Genomic DNA, 24,768 nt, shown 5'->3' with positions numbered 1-24,768 from the left:
TTGTCCCGTTGAGCTTGCAAATATCAAAGTGCCAGACAACATTCGGCCTAGTACAAGTTGGAGATATTTCTCTGGCTAATTATCACCAAAGATACTTGTGGCATATCAATATACCACGAGCCTTGACATTAAAGGTGTAGCCTGTACCATTCTCTCATAAAATAAAATAAAAAGAGAGAAGAGAATGATTGTATTTGAAAAATAGTTAGTGTTTGAAAATCCTTTGAAAGTCGTCACTTTTAATATGAAATTTGAACTTAACCAGTAAAAAATTCAAGATATTGTCCCATTTTTTGAAATCCTTGATAGTGTCATGGATTTCGAACTTAAAAAAGTGTGAACTCCATGATAGTGTTCGGGCTCCAGGACAATATCATGGAGTTCGAAACCAATAACACCGTCACTCATTAAAAAATACGGCTATTTTTCAATGAGTTTTGAATTCTGTGACTATTTTCAATTATAAGGTTATAAAATGGCTAGTTTTTAACTTTTTAAATTTTCCGAACAAAAACGGCCCAAAATGAAATGTATTAATCCAGACCAAATAGAATGATGAATAAAGCCCATAAACAAGGCCCATCTCCAATCTCAACCATTTCATATTCCGTCCATAGCTTCGTTGCTTCCAATTTCGACCTTTTAATATTCTTTGCGTTCTCCGGTACGCCTGCAGGTACCTCAATAAAGACTCTGAAACCCTAGATCTCCGTCATCGACCAGAATTCACAATCCTCGAAGGTTTGATTTCCTAATTCGATCATGCTTTATATTTTTTCTTATTTTAGGAAAATTTAATTGATTTTGATTTAGATATTATGGAAAATCTACGTGCGCTTTGATATGGTATTCTTATATATTATCACAGTATGCTCAATTTTGAATCAAGTGGTAGTTATCGTGGATATGAAGTGATCCAATAGTGAAAAATTGTTGCTTGATTTGGTTTCTATCAATAACGTAGTAATTCAGCTGGTAAACCAGCTGACCATGCTTGTCAATAATCATATTGCAGCTTATTCTACTCTATGATTCCTTGGAGACAACAATTTTGGTCTAATATATTGCACATGTTGTTATATATACATACACATATCAGTTTGATATTCTGATGGATACCATGTATATGTGAACATTACGATAGATATATGTATATTTGATTGGAGTTCTTTCTTTATAAATGATAATGTGCTTTAAACATTTTACATCAAATATAAGATGCTTGAGGGGTGCTAGTGTGCTACCTACTCGAGCTGCACTAAATTTTACTCATTTGGAATCAAGTAAATTTTGTATTAAGGAAAGTAAATTTTGCTCATTTGGTGTGAAGTAGTTGCACTATGTACAGAAAAAACAATCTCTGTGTTACAATTCTATTCATATATTCAAAAACTAAGGGAGCTGATAAAATTCAAGAAGAGCCTCTGTTATTATTAAATCTACTTTACACCAAAAACCTAAATGATTTAAACGTTTGGCTCTCAATGAGGTGATACTGCCTTCGAACAAACATCCAATTCCTTTCTTTCCATAATAGACCAGATTATAACAGCAGGGTACGTTGGTCCAAACTATCTTGAATTCCTTCTTTGTCTTCACTAAATAAAAGCTTTTAGCTACTTCCGTCATAGTACCTGCCGTAACCCATTTTATCCCCCTGATGCTTAGTATATGTTCCAGATCTCTCTACCACTATACTGTATGTTTGTTGCTTATTTATGTAGTCCTTTGCTCTGGATATTTAATTTATCATGTTATGGCAGAGAATAATATACTGAAGCTGGTGAAATGGCTGACGACATTAAGGCAACTGAGGACCATAACTCCAGTTCTGATAATACTTTAGCTCCAGCGAATGGCAATGAGGTATCCATTGATTCCTTGGCTCGACAGGTCCAAGAATCTCTCTCCCTCGCAAAGAGACATAAGTTTTGGGAGACTCAACCTGTGGGTCAGTTTAAGGATCTTGGGGATGCAAGCTTGCCTGAAGGACCTATTGAACCTCCAACTCCCTTATCAGAAGTTAAGCAGGAGCCATACAACCTTCCAAGTCCATATGAGTGGACCACCTGTGATATGGACTCGGAGGAAATGTGCAATGAGGTCTATGTTCTCCTAACGAACAACTACGTTGAGGATGATGAGAACATGTTTAGGTTCAATTACTCGAAAGAATTTCTTCGATGGGCACTTCGCCCTCCAGGTTTCTACAGGAGCTGGCACATTGGAGTCAGAGTGAAAACCTCAAAAAAGTTGGTTGCTTTTATTACAGGGGTACCTGCAAGAATACGTGCTCGAGATACTGTTGTGACCATGGCAGAAATCAATTTTCTGTGTGTTCATAAGAAGCTTAGATCAAAAAGACTTGCTCCTGTCATGATAAAGGAGGTCACAAGGAGGGTTCATATGGAGAATATTTGGCAAGCTGCTTATACAGCTGGGGTGGTACTTCCAACACCTATATCAACCTGTCAATATTGGCATAGATCTTTGAATCCAAAGAAGCTAATTGACGTCGGGTTTTCCAGGCTTGGTGCAAGGATGACAATGAGCCGTACAATAAAGCTGTACAAGTTGCCTGATCAGACTGTCACACCCGGGTTCAGAAAGATGGAGCCCCATGATGTTCCTGCAGTTACTCGATTGCTTAGGAATTACTTGAAGCAGTTTGTGGTTGCACCTGACTTTGATGAAAATGATGTGGAACACTGGCTTCTGCCAAAGGAGGGTGTGATTGACAGTTATCTGGTCGAAAGCCCCGAGACTCATGAAATCACCGACTTCTGCAGTTTTTACACTCTTCCTTCGTCAATTCTTGGTAACCAGAATCATTCCACTCTAAAGGCTGCTTACTCGTATTACAATGTCTCTACAAAGACTCCGTTGATTCAGTTGATGAATGATGCCCTTATTGTGGCAAAGCAGAAGGATTTTGATGTTTTCAACGCCCTAGATGTTATGCAGAACGAAAGTTTTTTGAAGCAACTGAAGTTTTGCCCTGGTGATGGGAAACTCCACTATTATCTCTACAACTATCGACTAAAGCATGTTTTGAGAGCGTCAGAGCTTGGGCTTGTACTCTTGTAATTGGAGGTCGCAAAAACTGTTTGTCACTGTGGGGAAAGCATTTTGGAAATTTACACTAAATTCTACTGGAAAGTTACCTCAGTTCTGTTATATTTAGCTGGACTCCAACGCTGTATTTACGCTTGGATGTTGAACTTTTGAATAGTCTCTTTTGTTCAATATTTGTCGCCCTCTCAATGGAACTTTGCAGTTTCTGGTCTTCCCTGTTTCCTTGTGACTATGGATAAGATATAGTTCCAACTCCTTTTTCTTGGTAAGCTGTCATCTCGACATCCTTCCTAAGTCCGTTATTTGCTTGATTGTGGTTGCCATTAATAAAGCAGTTTTATCACATTCAGAAATATTTAGGATTGTAATTGGGCTTATTTTCTGTGACTTTATACTTGTTAGATTATACCAAAAGGTCAAATTGGTTATGGATTGTTGCATCAGGCAGTTTCAGTGAGAAAATATGCGTTTAAGGGAAAAATAAAAGAATAAGACTTGTCTAGCTGAGATTCTTGAGTTGTTGGCTTACTTAAATATCGTGCAGTATATCGTTTGAAGCGCATAGTTGAAAGTTGAATCCTCTACCATTGGGAGGGCACTTTTACAACTAATTCCCTTTGGGCTGAGTTTTCTCTCTAGATATGACAAGTCTCTTGGTATTTTTTTAATAATAATTATAATGTCCAGATCAACTTGTGTGCACCTTCATTAATTTCACATAATACTTTTTATTTTCTACCAGTAGAACCGTAGAAATATTGGATAACTCATCCACCAAGGCCTTGTTTCACGTATTACCTTTGTGTGAAAGCCAGAAAGACAACATAATCGTCGAATGTAATATACTCATCGAATAGGAAGCTGCCGCTACATTTTACTAACATTTCATTTTTGACCAGACGTATAATAAAGATTAGAATGTGTTTCCAGATGATCTTTAAAGGGCTTTCTCTTTTCTTTTTTCCTTCCACACCCCCAAGAAATAGCGAACCTCCTTTTTTCCTTTTTGTAGTTACTTGCAGAACTGAAACTGGCATTCCATGGCACGAAATACACAGCTGATTTACGCAAATGACTGGAGAAGTAGAGGACTTTAACAATTGAGCCTCTAGAGAATTATATAAAAAAAGCAGTCAGGTGCACTAAGCTCCCGCTATGCGCGGGGTTCGAGGACAAACCTGAAGAGTTTTTCATTCCTATTTTCTACCTATCCAAGTTCGACAGAAAATAGAACTAAAACTAACGTCAATAGAGAGCATGTTGGCACGCTGCTGGAGTTCGCACATCTAAGAGGTAACTCAAGAGCTAATTTAATACATGTTGTGCATCAGATCAAATATATAGTCAACATAGCCAATTAGCCAGATGCACAAAGGTAACCACAATAGAAACTAGTTGAAAGACTAGCATGCTGAGTAGTTGGAAAACAAACAGATACCCCCAAGAAGCTGGCTGATTACCTATACCCCTCAAAATTAACTCCTCCATCCATATTGTCTTCTCTCCGCTTAAAAAGACAGGAAAAATCATTAGCAAAGCTATGAACAGAAACTAGCAAAACTTAAATGTAAGGGTAACCTATAGCCTGTACTACAGAACTTAGATGGGTAGGATACACCAGATATTAATGACCGTGACGTCTGAAGCTTCAGGTGTGGCCACAATTTTTCTCAAGTATACTACTACAAATAAAAAAAAATAAGTTGGTTCTGGCATCCTGTGAACCCACTGCTATCAGAAAATGAAAATCGTCTCATCTCAATGAGCTGTATATACAATCCGTTGCTCTGACTGATCAAGCCAAGAGAACAATTTGACCTCGTGAACCTGGAAACAAGAAGAAATGAAGCAAATCTTCAATTAGTAACTCCAACCCAAAGGTTTGCTGACGGCTGCATTTAGATATTGAACTGTCAAAAACCTTAGTCATCCATACATATTTAGCGCACAAGGTAACAACCAGACACTTACATTGTTCATAGATCTCTTTGAAGAGTTGTAACATTGACTCAGCATCCTCAGCCATTTTTGACAACCTTTCTGCATTATCAACTGCTTCAGCCGCCAAAAAAGACTTCTCTTCTGCATCAGCAATCTTGTAAGCAGCAATCCTAACAGCTTCTTCCATTGTTTCACAGGACACTTTTACAGCTGAATTTGGGACTGGCCTTGGCAAGACATCTTTTTGTTTTGGAGTAGTTATTTCGGTTTCTAATGTTGCATCCTTAATTTTATAGCAATTCTGGACCTGCATTTCATCAAATAGAGAGAAAAATGCTAAAACTTCACTTCAAGAATGTGGGAAAGCAAGGTTTTCCTGAATTTCCCGTGTGTGAATACTACATCCACCCCCCTCCTCCCCCTTTTGGGGTAGAGGGGGGTGGGGTTGCAGGTTTGCCAAAAATTCTTGTGGCTTGAATCTGAAAGTGATGCTTAATGGCACAGTTGCAGATAACGAGCCAAGACAAGGTTGTGTGAAAATAGTTATGTTTCCCTTGATGTTTTCTGTCGCAAAGAACTGAACATAAGATGCCATCGCTCCGTGTAATTCAAAGAACACAATTCCGATCGAAGGCTGATCTGCAATTACTTTGCAAGTTGGAACTTTGAAAGAACATGGACCTTCATTTTTTTCTGAAGGCTGCAATATCAGGCTTAATTAACCAATGACTGCTGAGTTAAAGCTAAGTGCAATGACACTTAGGTGAATAAAATATAAACTGATGAATTGGTGAAGTTTCTCCCAGATAAGACAATAATAAAGCAATTTCAAGAAGCAGTCAGACTCTCGGAGCATATGTGCAAATGAGCTGGAGTGAGCTCAAAGCAACAGTGCATTTGAAGAGTAAACCGAGAAGAGCTGAGAAAGAAGAAAAAAGTGGGGAAAAAGGAAGAACAAAAGACAAGAAAATTAGGTTCATTCATCAACTACTCTTTACAATGCTTAACTTACACTATATAAAGGGGAAGTGGTGTCAAACTGGAATAATAGGACTAAGGCGGCGTCAAACTATAGTAATAGAAACTTGGCCTAATATCTTAATTCGTTACAGCATAGGATGCATCAATTGAACCACAGCTGTCCAAAATCCTCAAATTGAATGGTAAAACAAGTAGAATCATTCATCAACATGAGATACGTAGTAAATAATGAAGTAGATTAGTGTTGCAGTCAAGAAAATACACCAAGAAGCTTACTAAGGGATGCAAAATTATTTACCCTTTCGAGTTTTCCTTTTAAAACAAGTCTTCGCAGCTTGGAACTTAATAACCTTCTAAAATTTTGTGGTACTTCATGTCGTTGCTGCAATAAAGAGCAGAATAGAGTCAGCATCCTTTAATAAGTATAAATTCAATTAGTCAAACGGAAGTATCACTAAAAAGTTGAAGATCAAAGAATAGCGAGGGATAGAGTCAACTTCCTTTGTCAAGTATAAATGCAATGAGTAGTCAAAAAGGAATTATATAACAAAAACGTTACCAGAAGATCATACAACACTTTTTTTAGTTCATTTTTTTAAAAGCCAAACACAAAGGATCACATGCAGCAGTTGGATCTATCAACAGATCAAAAATCTAAGCAAAAAGGGCATCACTTACTCTATTTGGATTCAGCGTTAAATTTATACAACAAATGTGTGTCTGTATTACACCGAAGCCTCTTTTTCTTTAGTTATCAGTGGTCTCCAGCCGTCTGTCCAGCCCCACAAGCAAAGTTGCCATGGTACTCTTACTAGCCAAGCATGGAAGTGGCCTCGCAGCCACACCAAATTCCGTAGCTGTAATTCAAACCTGGGAACCCCAGGTTGTTACTCCATACCTCAACCGCTAGTATGGTAGCATAAGCTCACAGATTAAAGACAGGTTAAAGTATTTGTATGCCCAAAATCATGTTACTGCAAAACACACTTCAATACATTTTAAAATATCCTTAAATTCAACTGGTAATTTTCAATTTTTGGAAAATAAACCACACTCCAGGAGTGAATGAAGTCATTTTCTCTGCTCTTGTATTTGCCCTATGAGATCTATAATGAAGTTTAGAATTTACAACGTTCTCAGCAAAGGGAAAGGAGGCTGAAAAAAGGAAAAAGGTTATCTTGAATTGCATATTTCAATGTTTTCTAAATAGAGGATGAGAACCTGAAGGGCTGGCCAAGCACAAATCCCACAGGAAACTGAAAATGGTCGAAGCTTCACATGAATTGTCATAAACCTTTGGAAGATAACCATGAGTGTCAAATAAAAATATGTCTATTAACAAGTAGTATTAGATAAACATCTTACCTTGCATTGCCTTGTTATCGTGGAAAAAACTAGGGCAAATCTAGAACCTAGGATTCATCGGTACATTAAACATACATATTGTTTGCTGAAGGAAATTGCCTCCACATCAAACTAGTGCATCAAAAGTTCAAAACATAGTTACATATTGTGCAAGTCCCAATTGTATCTAACATGGCATCTACATCAGTACAGAGACTAGATTGCACCAAGAAGCTAACAAAGAGATAAAAGTTGATGCTTATGAAGCTAAAGCAATTCAAGCAGCCCAACACGCCATGTATAGTTCAAGTGACTTGTTTAAATCTGAAATTCAAGTAAAATTCATTAAGATGTCAACTGGAAAAGCAGAAGAAGCAAAACCAAACATGAAGATCATGAAGCCAAATAAGCATGACTTTCCCATAGAAGTTTAATGCAACAACTATAAGCTGATTGAGCTCACCTCAATAAATCCCACAATGACACCAAGATCACATCCATTTGAACACTTCAAGGATGATAATGCTTCAAAAATCATATCATTATACCTGGAAGAATGACAGAGACATGAACATATGATGATGAAAGCCACCAAACTTGCATAATAAAGTATGAATTTCTACAACAGGTCTAAGGATGGGTCAGTAGTGGAGGTAAAAGCAGGCTGAGAAAGATACATATCCTAAGCATTGCAAATGTAGACCCTGCAGGATCTCATTGAGAAAACTCAAGGTGTCCAGTACCCACAATCCTTAAAAATTGACTATAGCCATTCTTCCCAAGCCCAACACGAGCAACATATACTTTCTCGACCTCAATATGGCACATGCAATAATCTCATATTTACTTTAGTAATAAATGACACACAACCCGATTCTTGTGCAACCCGAGATATGTAGGAAACTCAAATACCAGAGTTCGGTCACAATCTTCAAAACCTCCTCATCCTCACTCGGTCATGTCGGGACAAAATTTAGTATGGCGTCAATATCTTTGTAGTCCCATAAGTAGGGTCTGGGGAGGATAGAGTGTAGGCACACCTTACCCCTGCCTTTAAAAAGGAAGAAAGGTTGTTTCCGGTAGACCCTCAGCTCAGGAAGGATAATGATAAACTTCAACAAACCAAAGATATAACCCAAAAGAAAAGATCCAGGCATCCACGATTTTCAAATATAAGAAACGAATGCAGAAAGCAAACTTTCGAGGGTCTATTGGAAGCCGTCTCTCTACCTTCACAAGGTAGGGGTAAGGCTGCGTACACACCACCTCCCCGACCTCACTTGTGGTATCACACTGGGTTTTTTGTTGTTGATGTTGTTGTTGTTGAATGCAGAAAGCCAACTGCTATGCAAAAGATCCTATTGAAACAGCTTTAACTTCTAGATAGTGAAAGACCAACCGGTACTGTCATGCAAGAAATGCTATTTCTGTTTTTTTGGCCTATATTCGGCTACATTCTTTTGTATCTGCCATCACAAATACACTTACGTAGTTTTCCTCTTTCCTTTCAGACACTTTTGTAGTTTTCCTATTTCCTTAGATTACTCCCTCTCCTTCTCTCCTTCTTCTGCAGGAGGTGGGGCAGGAAGAGGTGAGGCTAGTGGGGAGTGCAGGAGAAATTTCTTTCGCACGAAATTATAACTAATTTCTTGCTCCCCCTTCAGCTAGCGAGAAGAAGGAAATGATACTAACAAGCAAGTTTTAACAAAAGTTATTTCCTGACAGAACTTTTTAAGAAGTATAAATGCATACACAAATACTAAGTCTTGAAAAGTTCAATATAGCTGCTAAGCGTACAAGTAAGACAAGAAGCTAAAAGGAGTCACCTACTTCGGAGCATTCTTGCTTCCTTGTGGGCTTTCGAGAGAACCATCGATGGCGTCATTCTCGGGTGCTGAAGTAATAGCCAAAGGAGTTTGAACAGTAGAAAGTGCAAGTGCACTTATTGTCTTTGGTCTTGCACGAGAAAATCTGGATTTATCTTTAGAGCCTTGCGCAGCAGTGCTAAAACCCATATTTCGCCATTTATCCTATTCATAGAGACCAAAGAAAGTGTAACGACTATCATGTTGAGTCTGAAAACTAGCTAAAATCCTCTTCTGGATGAGAGACTGCCACATTTGCAATACAACAGAAATTGCAGAAGCAGAAATTCCACAAAGAGACTGAGATCTTAGCTCCAGGAGCAAAGGTTTCACTGCATATCTTATAACTAGAGTCCCACCTTTTTCTGATCAAGTTCCTTCACAACTGGAAAGTCCAGTTAGATTAAGATGTTGCACTTGTCTTAGTGATTGGAAGAAAACAACACTCTCTTTTGTAGCATTAAACACTTCTAATATAGTTTTTTTACCTAAATGGACATTGTCCAAACAAAATTTTGATAAGTATGTTAAAGAGGTTAAGTTTGGGCATAAGAACCAGCATAAATAAAGTTCCGTCTTTGATAAATTTCGTCTATCCACAAGTTGTTACCTTGACTCCATATGGGTATTATAATTATATGTTGGTTTAAGGAAGGGTGGGCCAAACTAGAATTAAAGGTAACTTCTTCAGGTTGAGTTAATTAGGTTAAAGTCCGGCCATATGACTTTTAAGATTGAAAAATATTTCATCATGAGGGAAATTAACATGATTTTGAAACAAACAAAAGAAACAAATGAAAGTCTTTTTTGCAATAAAGGAAGAATATAACATAGATCCCACTCCACAGATATACTCCATACTCTGTTCTTCTCCTATGAAAAGGCAAATCAAGGTCACTAACAATGAAAGCCGAATATATTAAACACCAAAGGGAAAGGAAGGTGAAATGACATTTTCGCAGCAAACCTAGTCTTTCATTGCAATCTTAAGCCATCTCATTTCAGGGACAACACAGGAAATGATACTTCATCCGGCTGTATTTGGTATCCTTAGTGGTTAAGTCAACAAAGACGCTATGTTCCCATGGCCGCAATAGAGATATAAAGCAGATGGGGAAAGGGAGACTGTTCCACCTCAGGTCCCAATTGCCAGATGATTTGAGAAGGACCTAAAAGACCTATAATGTGAAGGGGAAAATACACATCGAAGGAACAGCCAGGGAAAAACCAAAGCACAAGGAATTTTATGAAAATTGAGAACAAAAAGTATATACATACATACATATCCAGAATGAATGTTATGTAGAAAGGAAGAACTTAATCTTTGGGAATGTGAGAGGTCATTTATCCAGAAGTTAACTCGTGATAGTGGTCCAGCCCTATATGGAAATTACCTGAAAGTGTTTACTTTTTACCTCAAATTGAGATTGCCACTCAGCATTCCACATAATTGTTTACCAACTTCAGCAAGTTTACTATGAGTATGTAGTATTTTTTAAGATTTTGAAGAGTGGAAAGGTGAGAAAGACAATTTTTTAATTAAGTGTGACAAAGACAACATATGATGGTGATGTTTTCAACGAAAAATATTACGGATGTATTATCAAACAAACATCAATGGGATAAACCAGGAGACGTAAAGCAAAGGGATATAATTAGCTATACTGAAGAGTAAAGCAGCATGAACAACAACATGCAACTCTGTCACCTATCAGAATGGTTAGATGAGCACATAATCAGGGTGGTAAAGCAGATAAAGAAAACAAACCATAATCTAGTTTTACACTAGCATTTTCCACCTGAATAACCCCTAGAAGAGCCATCATAATCTACATTCTCTTAATATACTACAAAGAGTGGTGTATAGCAGTATAGCAATTAGCACCATCAAAGAGGAAGTTGGCTGATGACTCTACTTCAAGTCCTCGCACATGTTGCAACCATATCTTTTCATTGCTACAAAATGAATATAGCAATATTTAACTCGTTGAAACAAATAAAGGAGTTGCAATGCCCAACATTTATGATGCAATAGACCAGAAACCACAACAGTTAGAAGCAGCCTCATGACATATGAACAATATTATACTGATGCTCGATATTCCAAAACAACACGGGACAAAAATCACTACGATAAAACAACACACATTAACATCAAGGGAAACACATTAACCCTAGTCCTGAATTTCAACTTTCAAGTATAAATTCTGCGTAAGATCAACCCAAAACAAGAGTAAAAGAATACAACACACACAAACAAATGAATATACATCAAAAAGAAAAAAAAAACGAGAAACCTTGAGATCGATGTTGGAGCGATTAGTCAAAAAGCGCGCGAATTCAGGATCCCTGAGGATGTTCTTCCACCTTCCGGTTCCGTGCTTTGCCACACCGGCTTTTAGGGCTCCTTCTTCCTCCGACGTCCACTTCACTTTGTGGTTCCCCATCTCCCTCTCTTTCTCTCCGACGCTCAATCTTCTATAACCTACGAGCGTTTTCTCTTTCTATATATGTATCGGAGGAATTGGTTTACGTGTTCTCGAAGAAGAATCCAGAAACTCTTTCGACCATGGCGGAACCCCGCTGAGGGGAATAAAAGCAGAACGTCAACAATGTGCAAGCAGATTTTGTTAATCTGATATTCCCAAAGAAATAAATGAGTAATTTCCTACTATTATGAAGCTCCCGCCAGAGGACAAATTCGATCAGTTATGGGAGCCTCCTCTTTTCACCTTATTTTATTGTAATTTTATATTTTGACAGCGTTAATTATTAGTCCAAATTCAATTACTTTAACTAGGTAAAAATATTATATATAAAAAAAACAAATCAATTAGGTCGGTTTTATTAATTCGTTTTATGTCGGTTTTTGTCAGATTTCGGTTTTTCTTCGTTTACTTATCGGTTTTTCTTAAATATGAGACATGCACTGCCAAACACATATTACGTCGGCTATATTTTCAACGTAACACTGTCAAACTATTTGGTCTTTGAGAAATCTAGTATTTCTCAAGATATATTGATGATAATTGAATCAAATTGTGATGAATAATTTAAGGACCCAATCAAAAATATATTATTTTTATCATAAAATAGATTATTGTACTTAGCAAAAGAAAACTACCAATCAAAGTTGAATGTAAAGGAAAAGAACTAGATTATTATAATAGCAAAAAGCTAGACTAAGGGGTCGTTTGTTCGGGTGTATAAGAATAATATGAAATAAGGTGTATTAGTAATACATAGATTAGTAATGCATAGGTTAGTAATGCAAGCATTAGTTATGCATATATTGTTTCTTATCTATTGTTTGGTGTGATGTATTAAAATTATAAATGCATTGCATAATTTTAAAGAAAAATAGTTGTTTACAAAAATGCTCTCCATATTATCTAACTTTAAAGGACTTTTAAGGACAATCTTGTCTTTAACAATACTAATGCAAGCATTAATGCCTTGATATTACTAATGTCATAGTTTTCTATGCATTACTTATACATATGATAATACCAAGTATGATGTATAACTAAAAGTATTAGTTATACACAGGTTAAAAAATATATACCAAACAAGGTATTAGTAATGCATAGAGCTAATGCTTTCATTATTTTTTCTACGGCAAAGGGCTAAATATACCCCTTTACTTTCAAATATTGTTTACATGTACCCCTCGTTATACTATTGGGTTATCCATACCCCTACCATCATACTATTGGTTATCTATACCCCTACTGTCATACTTTGAAACAAAAATACCCCTATTTTGGATAGAGTGACACGTGGCAACACCAGTTTGAAACGACCCTTTTTTTACCCGACCCGTTTTTAAAAAAACCCACAATCCGACCCCTTTTCATTTTTTTCATTTTTTTAAAAATTTCAGTTTTTAAAAAACCAAAATACTTTGTTAAAAAACAAAAAATATTTTTTTCTATTTTTACAAATTTGTTTTTCTAGTTTTTACAAAATAAAATTCTTTTAAAAAACTGAAAAAAATAAAACAAATATTTTTCAAAAACGAAAATATTTTGTTGAAAATAATTTTTTCAGTTTTTAAAAAATAAAAATATTTTGTTAAAAACGATTTTTTTTCCTATTTTTACAAAAAAATTCAGTTTATACAAATTTGTTTTTGTAGTTTTTACAAAAAGAAAATCTTAAAAAAGCTGGAAAAAAAAATTAAAACATTTTTCAAAAACGAAAATATTTTGTTGGAAATATTTTTTTCAGTTTTTTAAAAACAAAAATATTTTGTTAAAAACTGAAGAAAAAAAATTCCAGTTTTTATAATTTTTTCAGTTTTTACAAAAAGAATATTTTGTTAAAAAAACGATTTTTTCAGTTTTTACAATTTGTTTTGCAAAAGCTTTTCAGTATCTAATCAGTTTAAAAAACGAAAATATTTTGCAATTTCTTTTTAAGTTTTATAAAAAGAAAATTCTTTAAAAAAACTGAAAAATGAAAATATGGTTCGGGTTGTGGGTTTTTTGTAAAATGGGTTGGGTAAAAATAAAAGGTCATTTTAATCTGGTGCTGCCACGTGGCACTCCATCCAAAATAGGGGTATTTTTGTTCCAAAGTATGACGGTAGGGATATGGATAGCCCAATAGTATAACGAAGGGTACATGTAAACAATATTTGAAAGTAGAGGGGTATATTTAGCCCTTTGCCGTTTTTAAAACGGGTCAGGTAAAAAAAAGAAAAAGTGCAAACAATTAACATGTACCATAAAATTTTAGAATGTACATTGTTGTAATAATAAATTTTAAATATGTATTTCTATAGTCGGTTTGGTTCGATGTTTTTATTTTTATTAAAATCAAAACCAAACCAAATTTGATCGGTTTTTAAATTCAAAATCAAAACCAAACCAAAGCAAATCAAAAAAGTATCGAATTTTTTGATCGATTTGGTTTGGTTCGATTTTTCGAGTTTTTAACTGCCATTAGACATGAAGTAGATATCATAGGGTAGACACTTACATGTATGCAGTGTTTATACTTAACAAAATAAAATTAACCTTACGAATCAACAAATTAAAGTAAAAATGCATAACACTTAGCCATGGTTAAGTTTTGAAGAGTATATACAGGACATATACTTTATATTCATTAGTACGCTATAAATACACGCTGTAGCTAAAAAATAAAATAAAAATCATAGCATATCAACACCATTTACTCAAAAAAGTTTATTTCCACTCCACACCGTTCTAGATTGAACACTTTCCAAAGCAAATATATGGGAGTCAAATATATTGAATTGTGTGAAAGAGCTTGCAAGTTTGAACTTTTACAAATAATAATATAGTTAGACAGAGCATAAAATGAATTGTTTAACGTTTAAATTAATATGTGAGCACAAGTTTAACCAGACTTTTAAAAAAGAAAAAAGTTGTTTTGTATAGTAACATACAGTCACTTTGGTCAAGCTACCAAAAACTGCTTCTTTTAAAAATTATTTTTATTCAACAAATTAGCATTTTGTGTTTGACCAATTTATTTGAATAATGCTTTTTGCAAGCTCATTATGTTTGACCAATTTTTTCAAAAAGTATTTTTAAGTATCAAATTATGAAAAAGAACAATAAATGTTCATTTTGCAATTAGTATTATTTAAAAAATTAAATATTTCTTATAAAAGAATTAATTAAAATATAAAAAACAAAGTAAATGTATAAATTAAAAACTCTAATCAATATAAAATATAGTTATTCCAAAGTAATAGCATTGAGTTTCTAGTATTACTTATTGCTTACATGATAATTTAAATATATCAAATTACATTATTTAATATAAATTAAAAATCTACTCTCAGAAATAGGAGAAAGAGAATAAAAATATGCATGATAGAAATAAAAAGAAAAAGGAAAAAATATATATTAAATTAATGAGTAATAATTTAGAAATATCAATTTATTATAAGGTTATTTTTGTCTTGAACAAATTAATTTTCTGTTTCTGCTTTTGTTTCTTGGAAGAAGTTAGAATTTATAGTTTCTCCCCAAAAGCAGATAAAACTGCTTCTGCTGCTACTCAAAAGTACTTTCTTCGTCTTGGCAAACATCTCACATTTTCTGAAAAGTACTTTTTTAACAAAAAAAATACTTTCGACCTCCCACAAGCGTGGCCAAACAGGCTCATAAACTGTTTCTAAGAACTAAGAAGCTAAAAGAATAGCTTCTTCCCCAATATACTTGGTTTCTCACCCAGTATCTGATACTCATATTGGAGCTCGATTATATCCGTATTCGTGCCGCTTAGGGCCCCATTTGAGGGGAAGGACTCCCTACCAAGGATTTTTCCATACCCAAGGCTCGAACTCGTGACCTCTGGTTAAGGAAAGATCAGTCTCATCCACTGGAACACATCATTTGATAGTTACTTTTTTATATTTTAACCAAGCACAAATTATTAATTATAATTAAAGTATTTTTTAAAATTGATTAATTAAATATTCCCTCCGTTTACTTTTATTTGTCTACTATTTATCATAATATACATATTAATTGATGCATATTTTAATGGATTTGAGAAAATGATTTGAAATGACTAATTAGTACTATGGGTCTAACAGAAAAAAAAAATTGTCTTTCTCTGAATATACTAAAAATAATACAAGTAAAAGTGAAAATTATTATGGACAAATAAAAGTTACTTTTCAAGTGGATAGAATACTTGTGAATAAGAACACTTTTCAAAATGAATAAATTTGTAAAGTCTGGTCAAATATGCTATTAAGAACTTTTGGCTTCCCACGCTATTATTATATCACTGTATCAGTGAAAGAACCCCAAATCCGCTAAACGCCAAAACCCACGTTTCTTCGACCACTGTTAAACCCCTCTGCATGCCCAAAATTCATCTATAATTTTTGATTTGCATGCCCAAAAATTCATCTATAATTCTAGAATCAAATGAATGAAAAAATGGAGGAGGTGGGTCCAACGGAGGAAGTGGTTCAGGCATTGCTGGAATGCATGGTGGAACCATTATTAGGGCGCAATTCTTTCAAATCAAAGGAAGTTCCAACACTTGATCAACAACGTTCCATGGCAAAACAGGTAGTACATTATAGCCTGCCACTCTCTGTTCATTCATTTGATATGTTCTCTCTTTTGGTTTTTATACAATAATTTGTAATCAATTTGTTCCATGAAGTTGTCATTTTAGGCTTACCTGGAGTCAAACAAAATTAACTCTGGCCATATCTTTTTACAACAATACTACCCAGCGTATTTCCCACAAGTAGGGTCTAGGTAGGGTAGTATATATGTGGTACTTACCCCTACTTGTGAAGGTAGAGAGGTTGGGCTCGATAAAGCAAAATCACAGAAGTATTGACCTGGCCATATGTTTTTAATACTTTTAATTTAATTATAGCAATAAGTGCAAAAGTTTGCAAGTTTTAGTTTAATACAGGTAATTTTAAATGTAAAAGTTACACCATAAACTAATTCATAGTCTTTTTTTTTCTTTTCCTCCGTATGCTCAACTTCTTTATTTCGTGAAATTGACTTTGGGGAAAAGATCTTATGAAATAGGAATGGAGGAAGTCTATATAAATGATATTAGTAGAGGTGAGCTGCATCATGCTTGAATTTAGATTAATCAGTACGATAGCATACTCAAGCTTGATATGGAAGTTGAATAATGAAGGATATGCTATTTTGATCAGTTGAAAACCTTAATGCAGGTGCTATGGTATGTTTGTTTTGTGGTACTTAATTCATTCTTCTACTGGTTGCTGTGGTTGCTGATGTTGACAGGTGGAAGCTGTTGTGTTGCTCTACAATTACTACTATAGGAAGCAACATCAAGATCATAAAATAGAGTTTCTTAATTTTACATCGTTTTGCCAATTGGCTGTAGTTTTGAAACCAAGTTTGATCACATATATGGAATTAATGCGTCGACCAGATTACACAGACGTGGACGATTTGGAAAGCCAAATCTCACTCACTGAGAGGGCCATTATGAGGGCATGTGATATATCTTCGGCGCTAGATGCTGCACAAGCTGATCCACTATCAGGGACATGGCCTACTTCCAAAGTTGTTGTATTCTTAGTTGACTCAAGGAGGGAGAATTGCTTGCTCATGCGTAGTTCTATGACCTATGCTGTTTGGTCCATTATTGAAAAACATCTTGACGTCTCCTCAGGTTCTCTTTTTAATTCAAAGTGTATAAACAAAAAGAAAAGGTCTACTAATATACCTTCAACCAGTTCTCAGTATGCTGATGGAGCAAGGCTCGAAGAGCTTGCGCTTTCTGCTGCCGCAGAAGCAACAGGTATATGCTTAACGATGAATCACAAATTCTAGAATTTTAAGTTAAGACTTGCAGTAAGAGCATAGGAAAACTAGTGAGGTAGAGCAACTATTAGTGCTTTTCATGCAGACTTGTTGAGCTATCTTCTTTCTATTTGTGCTGGTTCCCAAAAAAAACAAAAAACCTCTCCCGGTCTCTATCTCTGAGTTTTAGGAATCTTTTTCTTATATTTATTTCTTTGTTTGGCTGTTGGAGGTATCGAAAAATGCATTAATATCCTATCCTTGAAGGAACCTCAGTTATGTATATACATTCATTTCAAAATGTATATACACTGTAATATTTGTGGAATGACTAAATATTTCATGTAATTTGCATGTGAAACAGGCATCAATAGAAATGATCTGGTTGTCCTGGAGAGCCACCTTGTATATTCCTTAGATAAAGAAAAAGCAACAGCTCGATTATATCTTGTACAATTCACTAAGTCTGTCCATGAAGATTTTATGGTTCCTATTGGAGACGTCATTGAAAGGTTGGTCCACTTCTCTACATATTCAAGTTCATGCCTCAGGAAATTAACTGACAAAACACAATAGTCAACTGTGGACCCTTAAATCATATGCATCTCTTGTCAAATGTGAGATTTGTTACCAATATTTGATGCATAATCTGGAAAATCTTAATGTTCATCAATTTCGTATTGCATAAATGAATATTGCTTTAAGTTTTATTTCAGTACTATAAATATTGCTCCCATGACGAGGAATGACTATTTTTTTTATGAATCTGCTTCTGAAGTAGCTTGCAGGGTCCTCTAATCAAGAAAATCCTAAGTGGATGGGTGGTTTCTCCAGCTGTTGAGTATTTTCACTTGCTGCCCTACAGAGATATTTTGTCGAATTGGTATTCTAGGTAGAAGTTTCATCTGGTCCACTTACTTTTGGTTATTCTTTTGAAATGTTTAGTCAAATGTTGCACTCTAGTTTCTGTAGCGAAAATGCTCTTTACATTTCAATTTTATATGCTCTAGCAGAAGCTTAGCTGTTTCCCTTCCAGTGAGTAATTCAGAGTTCTAACTGTTCCTTGCAGCTATGTAAGCCCCCGCTTTGAGGTCTCTTACCAATAGGAGACTGTGAGAAATAAACACGAGAGAAAGAGCTTTTGGGAATACATGGCCTTTATGCCTTACGCTTCTATCTGTTTATATACATGTATTAAATGAGTGCTTTCTCGCTTGTCCAATGTGGGACACTAATATTTACAGTGCTATGCTAGCCTATCTAACAAAAATATTGTAGTTGAATAAGTCCAAGGTAACTGGTCGTGAGAGCATACTTAAGACGTTTGGTACTGCTGCTTGATACTGATTAAGATTGTATAAAAACTATGCTTATCGGTTGAAAAGCCTTACCTGTATCTGAGGCATATGATAGCACCGGTACTTTTGCCGTGTTGCGATTAACTGGTTTCGTATCTTGTACTGTGATTCATGTATTCTTTGGAGTGACTACGTGTTTGTTTTGTTTTACTTTATTTTATCTATTTCTCCTAAGAGGTTAAACCAAAACCCGTACTTCCAAATTTGCACTTATCCTGAAGCCCACCTTCAGTTTCTGTTTCTAGATAACATAAATATTTGTTTATTTCCTAGATATCTAGTTTCTGCTCTTTCTAACTATTGAGAGGAGGATACTAAGCATAGTTCCTTTTTTTCTTTTTACTACAATGAATTGTGATCACAGGGAGCTGTTACCAAATGGCCTGCAAGATCTAACTGTAGAACTGGTAGCTGGTCATGCATATGATGTACATATTAGAGGTAGCTCCAGTGAGAAAGAAGTAAACGAGGTGAAAATTAACTCCTATACTAATTACAGTATAAGTTTGTTATTACCTCATGCTTTCAGAGTCGATATTATGGATTTGACAAAATATATATATGATTAGCAAGATTATTGGAGCATGGATGAAAATGGTTGTGAGTATTCAGTTTTCAAGCATGTTGACAGGAGAACGTGGTTCGACTCATGATTAAGTCGTGCAATACTGATTGTGATGATGAAAAGATTATTGAAGCGAAAAGAAGAGGCATGCAGGGACTCTCTGCAGTAAGCTCGTCTCAGTTGGATTCTCAACATTCTGAGGATGTAGTAACCACTTTGGCTTCAAAGGAATCTGCAATATCACGATCTGCCTTGACTGTTCTTTTCTGGAAAAGAGAGAAACTGGTACCTGCCTTGACTGTAGTAACCCCTTTTGCTATTCTGCCTATGTCGTCCTAGGTGCATGTCATTTCTAGTTGACAATCCTTCATTCTATGGTTAACAAAGTATGGTTGCTAGTTTCACTTTTGGGCAATATTATTAACAACAGATCAGAATTTGCCGATGAATCTTTGGGTATTACATTTTTTGGAATTCGTAAGAGGAGAATTTGCACTAGTTTCTTTGACAAGTGACCAATACGCCATTCCCTGTTGATGAATTTTTCCCAATTTCCTTTGACGAACTTCTGACTAAAAAATTAAGAATTTAAAATTATTTGTTTCCTTTTATAAGAAGTTTCCATCGTCTTTCCGTTGATCAGGTGGTCTTGTTTCATTCCCACTTTTCTATTTTTTTTGGGGTGCCCTGGGGGGGGGGGGGGGTTCCCATTCATGTTGGGCATCGGACATGGAAGACCATCTGAGTGAAGGCTTCAAGGAAGTCAACATATTCAGTTATCTCGATATATGGTGGTAGAAAACTGTGGATTATGCTATTTATTTCCACTATTTGCCGTCAAACTTTTAAGACATTGATTACCATCCTGATATCTTCCTTTTTTTACTTTCAGAGTTCTCAGCTACGCACTTTGGAAGATGAGATTGCATTGTGTGATAAAACTATTCGGACAGTATTAAATGGTCTGATCTTTTCTTCTTTTCTAGCGTCATTCATCTTATTCAATGAATATTAAATTCTTTCCTGAAAGTTAGATTCTTATTGGGCAGGGAGTCTTTTTTGGTTACCTTTAAGGCATTGCATAGATAATGTGCGACTATTAGAGTGAATACAAACTGCCGACTGGAGGTTCCAAGTATCATCATTTTTTTTGTGCTCTCATATATATTCTTGGATTGCTATCTATCTTGCTATTAACAACTTGCAAAACTAAGGCATAAAAACTTCCCTTCTCGTGTTTCTTTTCCTCTTTGTTGTTCTTCAAGGATCATGTTCCTTAGAAATTGGTAAGAATTTTTTTTTCTTGTTTTACTTCCATGAGTCAGATAGATTGCAGTAGAGTAAAATAAAAAAAAATTGTATAACTTTGATGCTAAAACAATTACCTGACTGATAACATCATATGTGAAACTGGAGTGTGACAATGGTTTATGCCAGTCAATTTGGTGTCAGAGAAAGTAATTTCCTTTACTTCTCTGTGGTTCAACAGTGCAGTATCTTTGGGGTTATGGCTCTGGTAGACCTGCAGCACAATTTGGGAGCACCACTAAAATGGAATCTTGTCAAACAATTTCATTGCCTGGTTACATTGTTTAGTTTTGTTCTTGTATAAAGGGCATTTCATCTTCACCAATGTATTTCTCTCCTTGTTAAGCAAATTGCTTTTTCTCTCTAAAAAGAGTCGCATCTGATGAAATGATATAGTCAGACTTAACCAAGAAAAAGGAAGCTTCACCATTTTATAGGAAATTACTGTAATTAAGCTAATGTCACCCATTCTTGGTCTGTTCGTCATCTTTAAACCAGCAAAAGTTCCACTAGCTGCCTTTAATGAGCTGAAACAGTGGGCAATATCATCCTTCATGGAGAGTTGTTGCCTAATATTTTAATAAATCTGAAATCCACCTTGTAAGCTCCTTGATGAGTTGGATGAACAGGTGTACACGTGTAGTTTTATACTTCTGAAGAATCTCTTATATAGCTTATCAAAAAACCAAAAAAAAAGAGAAAAAAGTTTGTGTATCTTTAGAGAGGATTCTCACTTGATAGTGCATGCCTTACTAAAAATTCATCGGCTTTGTAAGAGAAGGAAGAGACGTTATATGGACAAGAAACAAGCATAAAAAGCGAGATGAACAATAATGCAAATGGTACGGAAAATGTTGAAACTTGTAGGATGTGAAAAAGTTTGTCAATGGATGAGCCTGCAAACGTCAAAGCTCAGCTTAGTCCATCAAATATATTTCTGGGTAAAGAGTTGGTGGAGTCTCCACATTTATGAAAGGTAAAGATCAAAGGAGGAAAGAAAATTTGATTATTTCTTAATTAGGTATCTTCAATCATACACCCGCTCTGTTCTTTTTAGAGATGCGGGCATAACATAGATCTAAAAGCTGCATTATTGGTAAGTTTCAGATTTTATGAGATAAATCAAGGCCCTGTTGTTTCTTAAAGAATGATACTGAAAAGATGATAAATAATGAAAGGAAATTCTTTTATTAAGAAATTAGCAACAGAGCTGACATTTCTGTGTCGGTTTAATTGGAACTGAGAAAAACAATGGACAGAAAACATTCTGGTAACTTCTCTTATGACAGGTGGCATTATCTGTTGCTAATGTTTGATGTTTTGATACCCATTTTCGATAGTTTATGTCAACCTCTGGGAGACTTTTCACTTGAATAGCATCAGTTTAAACCAATGATCTGAGAACTGTCAGCATAACTTCTTTCTTAATTTATATGCAGGGGGTGAAAATGATTTACCATTGAAGATTGAAGCTCTCGTAGATGGCTCTAATGACGCATGTGTGAAAGGTGAAGGAGTTGAGTACAATACCAATCAACTGGTAGAAGACCAATCTATTCATAGCAAGGGAAAAAGATTGTCCGAGGCCATTCTTACTTTGCAAAACCAATGTCAGGCAAGATGAGGCATCCGAATTTGACATTTCCTTTTATTTCTTCGCTTTTCTTATTTTCTGTTCTCCGTTGTTGGTTGAAAATTTTCTTCATGTTTGGTATTTCTGATATTTCCTTCAATATACATAGGAAGTCATTATTGGGAAATATAAGGGACATGTTCACTTTATTTGAACTAAGAAAATCAGCAGTTATTTTGACTTGAATGCATTTGTTTATTTATATAATATCTTTAGTATTGGATAAGCATATGGCAAAGTTAAGAACTTTCAACTGGTTATTTCTTTCTGAAATCCTATTGTGAATTTTTTTTCCTAAAAGTATTAGTGTCTTCTCTTTATTCTGATTTTTACTTGCTGCATATATGTAACGTCCACGCATTTATTCTTCAATTCTATGTCCGCAGCAATTGGATCAACTGTGCTGCAGGAGTAACTGGGCATTGCCAACATATCGAGTCTTTCCATTTGAGGGTAAAATATATGAAACTTTCCCATCTACCTCAAACGGATATAGTGGTCTTCTTTTATGATGCATGCTATTGCTATTGATGGGACATTTGATGAGATTTCTTTTCCACAAATGTGATAGCATGTGAAAGATTTATTATGAATTCTTGACCATTTTACTTCCACATTTTTTTTCGAATCGGTTTGATCTAGTGAAGAAATGGACCTTGGGCCTAACTCAACCCCAGAAATTAGATCTTGTGGCTACAGCAGAAGAGCCATCTCCCAATTTGTCTACTAATTGAAGCCTTGAATCTTGATTTTTGTTTTAGAATTACCTGTCCAATTGAGTGACTACTCTCCAATTTTCAAATGTCTTGCTCAAGTACTCTGCAAAGTTGAGCTAATCCTTGTCAGTGTTTGCTCCTTTAAAGGTGGATTTCAAGCCAAAGTCATTGTGAAAGGTGCCGATTTCGAATTTACCAGTGAAAGCAACATACATGAGAGTCCGCGTGAAGCAAGGGAGTCTGCTGCTGCGCGCATCATTGCAGAAGTAGCTCGCGTGCCAGGTCAGAATCAATAGCTTTGCATGGTTATGGCTCTTTGCAAATATCGAGATCAGACGTTTCCTAACATCTCATTCCCCTGTGTAAAATCAACGCGAGATATGTACTCAGAAATACTAGTTATGAAGGAATACTAACTTGTCTAACTCTAAAATTGGTATGCGCACAACCAAATAGATATCGGCGCTATTCAGTTATTTTGCTGCTTCTTTTACGTTGTAGTAGTGTCAAGAGTGCCTAAAGCAAAAGCGAATATCATTTCGTTATTTGGAGGAAGCAAGGTAAATAAGCAGTTTCAAGTAATCAAGAATCACCGTTCCTTAATCCGAGGGTCTATCGAAAACAGCCCCTCTGCCTTTCTAGGGTAGGGGTAAGGCTGCGTACACAATACTCTCCCAGATCCATAGTATGATATTATGCTGGGTTTTTTGTTGTTGTTGTAAGTCATCAGGAACAAATGGGGAATATATCCAAAACTCTCAGAATAAAGAAAGCAAAAAAGAAATAATATTATTGATTTTCATCTTAATATGATTTAAAATACTATTTTAATAATCACTTTTTATGGTGTTTGGTAACTTCAAATTGGTCAAGCCGTATCACGATGCTAACTTTGTACTATAAATGCAAGTAACTTTCCATTACAACTGGATATTTTTATTTTTGTTACTGCTTAGGACTTGATAATTTGTATCACCATGCCAGTGCATGCTTTCATGCACTATGTCCCTCCACTACGCCATATGTCATCAATTAATGTTGTGTCTAATCAAACATCTGAAATAAACTTTACAGATTATTAGTGTTGTACAATACAATCTTTTTACTTCTAAAAAATCGTTACTAGAACAAAACAATAGAAGTATTTTACATATAGTAGTGACAACAGTTATAAAGCAAAAGCCAATTTCTTTTCGTCATCTGGAACAAGTGGGGAATATATCCAAAACTCTCATAATAAAGAAAGCAAAAAAAAAAAAAAAACAAGAAAAATGTCGGAAATGGAAAGAGAGCTGCATTTTCAGAAATTGAGAGCTACTGTATCGCTGACCACTGACCTTAGCCCACCTATACGGCTATACCCTTCTTTTTTGGATTTTTTCATTTTTATACACTATTGATGTTCATGTTTAATAAATTACCCTACCTACGCAAGTTTTGTTTATAAAATATTCCACCTTAAAAGGCTCTCAATCCATTATTAGTGTCCTCATTTAAGCTTGTCTTTGATTGGCTTTATTTCCACCTTCTTCCGCCCCATTCTTATTTAATTCCCCTCGACAGTTTAACAATGAAACATCTTTTTTCTGTGAATAGTGAAAGATTAAGAGGAAAAAGAAGTTGGAAACGTTAAAAAACCCCAAGATATGATGATAGTGATACGAAGCAATACATAGAAACAGAATATC

The 24,768-nt window shown here is 35.3% G+C and overlaps 3 protein-coding genes across 7 annotated transcripts; 2 read left to right on the top strand and 1 right to left on the bottom strand.

The window, feature by feature from the left end:
• The first annotated feature begins 604 nt into the window (after positions 1 to 604).
• LOC107804593 (glycylpeptide N-tetradecanoyltransferase 1-like) lies at positions 605 to 3,287 on the top strand. The gene is made up of 2 exons (XM_016628510.2): positions 605 to 741; positions 1,764 to 3,287. The coding sequence occupies exon 2, from the start codon at positions 1,789 to 1,791 to the stop codon at positions 3,085 to 3,087; it is 1,299 nt and encodes a 432-aa protein (XP_016483996.1). The 5' UTR covers positions 605 to 741; positions 1,764 to 1,788; the 3' UTR covers positions 3,088 to 3,287.
• A 1,082-nt stretch (positions 3,288 to 4,369) lies between these two features.
• LOC107804592 (telomere repeat-binding factor 4) lies at positions 4,370 to 11,873 on the bottom strand. The gene is made up of 6 exons (XM_016628509.2): positions 11,504 to 11,873; positions 9,172 to 9,371; positions 7,805 to 7,889; positions 6,296 to 6,379; positions 5,047 to 5,323; positions 4,370 to 4,902 (listed from the first exon to the last, which is right to left on the bottom strand). The coding sequence occupies exons 1-6, from the start codon at positions 11,651 to 11,653 to the stop codon at positions 4,871 to 4,873; spliced, it is 828 nt and encodes a 275-aa protein (XP_016483995.1). The 5' UTR covers positions 11,654 to 11,873; the 3' UTR covers positions 4,370 to 4,870.
• A 4,071-nt stretch (positions 11,874 to 15,944) lies between these two features.
• On the top strand, positions 15,945 to 23,554 carry LOC107804594 (uncharacterized). 5 transcript variants are annotated; one of them, XM_016628511.2, is made up of 10 exons: positions 15,945 to 16,270; positions 16,976 to 17,498; positions 17,865 to 18,012; positions 18,279 to 18,392; positions 19,223 to 19,328; positions 19,490 to 19,708; positions 20,316 to 20,385; positions 22,171 to 22,346; positions 22,751 to 22,817; positions 23,228 to 23,554. In XM_016628511.2, exons 1-10 carry the CDS (start codon positions 16,124 to 16,126, stop codon positions 23,374 to 23,376), a joined length of 1,719 nt encoding a protein of 572 aa, XP_016483997.1. In that variant the 5' UTR covers positions 15,945 to 16,123; the 3' UTR covers positions 23,377 to 23,554. The 5 variants fall into 5 exon arrangements, with proteins under 5 accessions (XP_016483997.1, XP_016483998.1, XP_075112265.1 ...); XM_016628512.2 differs by having other exon boundaries at positions 15,946 to 16,270; positions 18,282 to 18,392; XM_075256165.1 differs by having other exon boundaries at positions 15,980 to 16,270; positions 16,903 to 17,498; positions 18,282 to 18,392.
• Positions 23,555 to 24,768: the final 1,214 nt, after the last annotated feature.

Source organism: Nicotiana tabacum, chromosome 6 (genome assembly GCF_000715075.1).
Source record: "Nicotiana tabacum cultivar K326 chromosome 6, ASM71507v2, whole genome shotgun sequence".
NCBI lineage: Eukaryota > Viridiplantae > Streptophyta > Magnoliopsida > Solanales > Solanaceae > Nicotiana > Nicotiana tabacum.
The sequence above is the reverse complement of the archived record's forward strand: the minus strand, read 5'-3'. Positions and strand labels throughout refer to the sequence as shown.